Source organism: Psammomys obesus, unplaced genomic scaffold, assembly GCF_907164565.1.
Source record: "Psammomys obesus unplaced genomic scaffold, mPsaObe1.curated_primary_1811, whole genome shotgun sequence".
NCBI classification, from domain to species: Eukaryota; Metazoa; Chordata; class Mammalia; order Rodentia; family Muridae; genus Psammomys; species Psammomys obesus.
The window spans coordinates 23679329-23684165 of NW_026592510.1; the positions used below are offsets into that span (position 1 = coordinate 23679329).

Genomic DNA, 4837 nt, shown 5'->3' on the forward strand with positions numbered 1-4837 from the left:
TATAGGGCAGAGTTTGTGGCCCTTAAAAGGGCAACAGACAGGTTCATGAGCCTCTGCTTGATGAGAAGGTTATGAAACCAGTAGAGGCCCAGTCTTCCTAACTTCTTCACAGCTTGTTTCCATGTTATAAAGATTCAAATGTACCCCTCTGTGCTTCTGAAAACATGAAAACAGACCCTGGAAGTGTTTTAGATATGTGTTTTTTTTTTTTTTTCATGCTTTAACAGAGCAGAATAAGCTGAAAATGAGAGGATCCGATTGCTCTCATCATTGGATAACATGGACACAGTCTAAGTAATAGGGTTTTTCCATAAGGGGTCTCTGTTTCTTCACACAGTTTAGTAATTACCACCAAAATTCCATCACCACTGGTGAAACTAGCCACTTCGATTCCACATACTTGGCAACAGCTCTCATAACAGGCCTGAGAGTAAGGGATCAGGACACAACACAGTGCAAAGCTGAATATACAAATAAATCAAATAGTCCTTTCTATGGCCTCTAAGGAATTTGTACACCAGCCATATGTGTTGATGTCTGTGTGTGTGCACATGCGTCGTTTGATAGCATTTTAATAAATCCCATTGAAACTGCATCATCAAACCTATAACCAGTTAATGCTACTTTCGTGTCCAATGATATTCTCTTTGACATTCTTACATTAAGCCCAAGATTGAGGGCTTTGAGCATAAGACAGGGATACTGTCCAAGTCCAAGAACCTTAAAGAGGCAAATCCTTGTGTTTACTCTCTCCTGAAAATGGAGTGAGGATACTGAAATCTTCAATAATACCTCTTTTTCAAGGATTTATGTTGCTGCACGCTGCACTGAATTCGAATGATTTTCATTCGAAGTTTTAGGATCCAAGAAAATGGGTAAAGACATTTAACAGCCATCTGGGTTAAGGCTGTGAATGCTGAAATTCAGATGTTGTCATTGACTGTGTTTAACAAAACTAAACTGACTTTTAATACTTTTCAGGGACATCAGATACTTCAGACCAAAGGTGATTATCTCACCAACAAACACAACAAAGGTGGGTGTCAAGTATCGGAAATGAGGGTGTGCTTAAAAGCATGCAGAATTGTGGCACAGGAGATAGTCCTCAGGAATTTGTTGGGAGCCTTGCAGTTGCCTAATCTGTGGCCACTATGTGTTAAAATCAGTGTAACAGTTTCTGTCAAATGAGGTTCTTCAGACACATGCTTTCAAACACCACTGTGATACAGTATGAACCTGAAGTTAGGATTGGGGTGGAGGTGGACACTGTGTCTCCATCCTGTTTCTATCTCCTCCTCATTATGCAAGTTTGTTTGCATGAAATACAGATGCAGAAGACAGCAGGCTTAAATCACTAATTCATTCACCAAACAATACCTAAGAACCAGGGAATGCAGCAATGTAACATGTTTTAATGAGGTAATGAGGCAAGGGACAATCTGTTACTGCATTTCACTGCACGCTGCGCTGTACTGACCAACTGCGCCACTTTCTTTGTTCTCCGTGGGGCTGTGTCTTTTCATCCCTGGTTCATGTTATTATTTTCACCTGTTATTCTCCCAAACTATGACATTCTTTGACTCTTCTAGGAACCCTTCTTGTACCAGTCCTACACAGAACGCTGCTGTGGTTCCCATGGCTGTGGACACACTTAAATATTTGTACTGCCACCAGAACATTTCTCCAGAATAAAACCTTTGCTGAGCTTGTGTCTGTGCTGTTAGCGTGTTGTGTGTTAGCCCAGCCTTGGCATTACTGTGTCACAAAAATGTGTGAGGAAGGACAGAAGGACTCATTGATGAAACATATGTCTCTGAAATTCCTAATCAACTCAGTGTGAAGAATGCAATCTAATCTAACTTGATGGAGTCTGGCTCCAATTTCTGGACATAATTTCTACTGTGGAGCCTACTCCTGCAGATGTGTGAAAATATAGGTTGTTCTTCAGCTGACTCTAGATTTATCTGGAAATTTTATGATTGTTTAGACAAATAACTCCTTTGAGAATTTTTTTTATTACTTTCTTATATTGAGCTGAAGAAATAACTCAACCTGCTGAATTCTTGTACAATTACTGTTGTGATACATAATACATCAAATGGCTTTGCAACTGAAAGTAATCCCACTAAATTTCAGTTTCACAATGTAATAATGTAAATAAGTATGATCCCCTCCTGTAGGAATACACAAGAGAGCCATTCACAAGACACCTCAGCCTTTGAGATGAGAAGACTGCCAAGAAACCCTGACTCCACAGTTGCCCTTCCTCAGCAACCTACAAATGGATATGATGATGCAAAGAAGAGAGGGTCATGACAGGAGAGAGAGGCAGATCTCTAGTTGGCTCCTGTCCTTTGGCAGAGGCTGAAACTGGGAGCCCACGGTAAGACACAGGAAGCTACATCCTTCTTCAGTCCTCTGGCCTTGCATGTGAATCTCCCTTTGGCCCAGTTTCTTCCTTCTTCCTGATTGCTCTGATCAACAGTATCCACATAGTTCACACTGATGAATGAGAACTCCCGTTAGTCAGCTAATCTGTGGCAGAATATGGAAGAGTAAATCAGTGTTACATTGTCCTAATAAAGTCCCTGCACTGCGTCTCTCTATATAAGTATCACTCTCCCTCTAGGGAAAAAAAAAATATGTTTCAGGTATACAAAACTTCCACATGGTCTTTCTTCAAATGTGATCTTGAACAATGTAGAAAATTAATAATGTTAACAATATGGTTACATTAATGACATTATGCTATATTAATTATATTATATAGTATATTGACAAATATTATACCATACATCATATATACCATGTTACATATGGTAAATTAATTATTATAATATAATTAATAATGGTGACTGTTAAACACAGAACCTGAAGGTTTTTTTCCATCTTGAGCTCTTAAAAAGTCAGCTTGCGCTGTTAAAAAGTGGTTCCCAAAATAAGATAACTGACCAAGAGATTTGAATAGATTTCATTAAAGCAGAAAAAAATGATAAAGCATTAAAGTGTACCTCAGTGATGTTTCTTTGTTTCTTTTTTAAAATATGATGCTTAACTGTCACTACCTATTATAATCTTTTTCCTAACATTGATTTGTAGGGAAAGAATTAATGACTTATTTTGCAAGTGGCAACCTGATTTGATCTCCAAATCAATTACAATATTTAAACTGTGGGCATCTCCACCACTTTTAAGCCTTTTGGCAAAACAGAAGAACTCAATTTCATCCTAGAAGCTAAGGAAGACAAGATAAACAGCCAGATCCTTCAAACAAAAAGCAAAGAAAGAGGGTGACTTAATGGAGATGGAAAACTACACCAGGGTCAAAGAGCTTATTTTCCTTGGCCTGACCCAGAGTCAAGAAGTAAGTGTGCTGCTGTTTCTTTTCCTTCTCCTGGTGTATGTGACAACTCTGCTGGGGAACCTGCTCATCATGGTCACCGTGACCTGTGAGTCTCACCTTCACACCCCCATGTACTTCCTGCTCAGGAATTTGTCTATTGCTGACATCTGCTTTTCCTCCATCACTGCCCCCAAGGTGCTGGTGGACCTTCTCTCACACAGAAAGGCCATCTCCTTCAATGGCTGTCTCACTCAGATGTTCTTCTTCCACCTTATCGGGGGAGTGGATGTGTTTTCTCTGTCAGTGATGGCTCTAGACCGATACGTGGCCATCTCTAAGCCCCTGCATTATGTGACCATCATGAGCAGAGGCCGTTGTGTTGGGTTAATCGTGGCCTCCTGGGTGGGGGGCTTCATCCACTCCATCGTGCAGATCTCTCTCTTGTTGACACTTCCGTTCTGTGGACCCAATGTTCTTGACACTTTCTACTGTGATGTCCCCCAGGTCATCAAACTGGCCTGCACAGACATTTTCATATTTGAGGTGCTGATGATTTCCAATAATGGCCTGGTTGCTACTGTGTGGTTTACGCTGTTGCTGGTGTCATACACAGTCATTCTGATGATGCTGAGGTCACACACAGGAGAAGGCAGGAAGAAAGCCATCTCCACCTGCACCTCCCACATCACTGTGGTCACCCTGCACTTCGTGCCCTGCATCTATGTCTACGCCCGGCCCTTCACTGCCCTCCCCACAGATAAAGCCATCAATGTCACCTTCACAGTCATCTCCCCTCTGCTCAACCCCTTAATCTACACTCTGAGGAACCAGGAGATGAAGTCAGCCATGAAGAGACTCAGGAAAAGACTTAGACCCTTTGATAGAGAAGAGCAATAAGCTCCTCCTGTCCCCACATTTTGAAACATTTGGATGTGAAATAAGCTTTAATCTCTATACTTGTCATTTTTCTTCCCACAGTGGCTTAAAACATCCCCAAAGATCTCAGATTCATAGTTTGAATCCTCCTCTATATTTTCAGTGTGTCAAATATTGGCTCACAGAATCACCAAGTAGATCTCAGTGGAATCTGTGGAATATGAAGAAATAGATACACAAAAAGATAATTGCACACTGTAATCAGACTTGAGGTTTTGCATTGTTTTGTGTTTGTTTTCTGAGACAGGTTTCATTCTATAGTTCTGTCTGCTCGGGAACTCATTGTGAAGCTCAGGCTAGCCTCAAATTCCCAGAAACCTTTCAAGTGCAAGGATTACAGCTGTGAATCACTACCCCCTGCTAGATTTTCATGTTTGAAATTGAATTAATTTCTTGAACACATCCTCATGGAAGCCAAAGAAGACAGAAAGGATTGAGTCAGCAAATGCTGTCACCTGGGTTCCACGTGTCTAAAGCAACAGTTAGACTCAAAAACATGGTTAGAACCCATGCACACAATAGTGTGATTACAACACAATCAAGCAGACCTTGGAGAAA

General features: G+C 40.8%; 1 protein-coding gene across 1 annotated transcript; it reads left to right on the forward strand.

Annotated features, from left to right (window-relative positions):
* The first annotated feature begins 3298 nt into the window (after positions 1-3298).
* On the forward strand, positions 3299-4240 carry LOC129681842 (olfactory receptor 4D10-like). Its single transcript, XM_055614020.1, has one exon. It carries the CDS (start codon positions 3299-3301, stop codon positions 4238-4240), a length of 942 nt encoding a protein of 313 aa, XP_055469995.1.
* Positions 4241-4837: the final 597 nt, after the last annotated feature.

What these genes read in the sequence shown, in the direction of transcription:
- LOC129681842 (XM_055614020.1), top strand. Translation starts at nt 3,299, where the DNA reads ATGGAGATGGAAAACTACACCAGGGTCAAAGAGCTTATTTTCCTTGGC.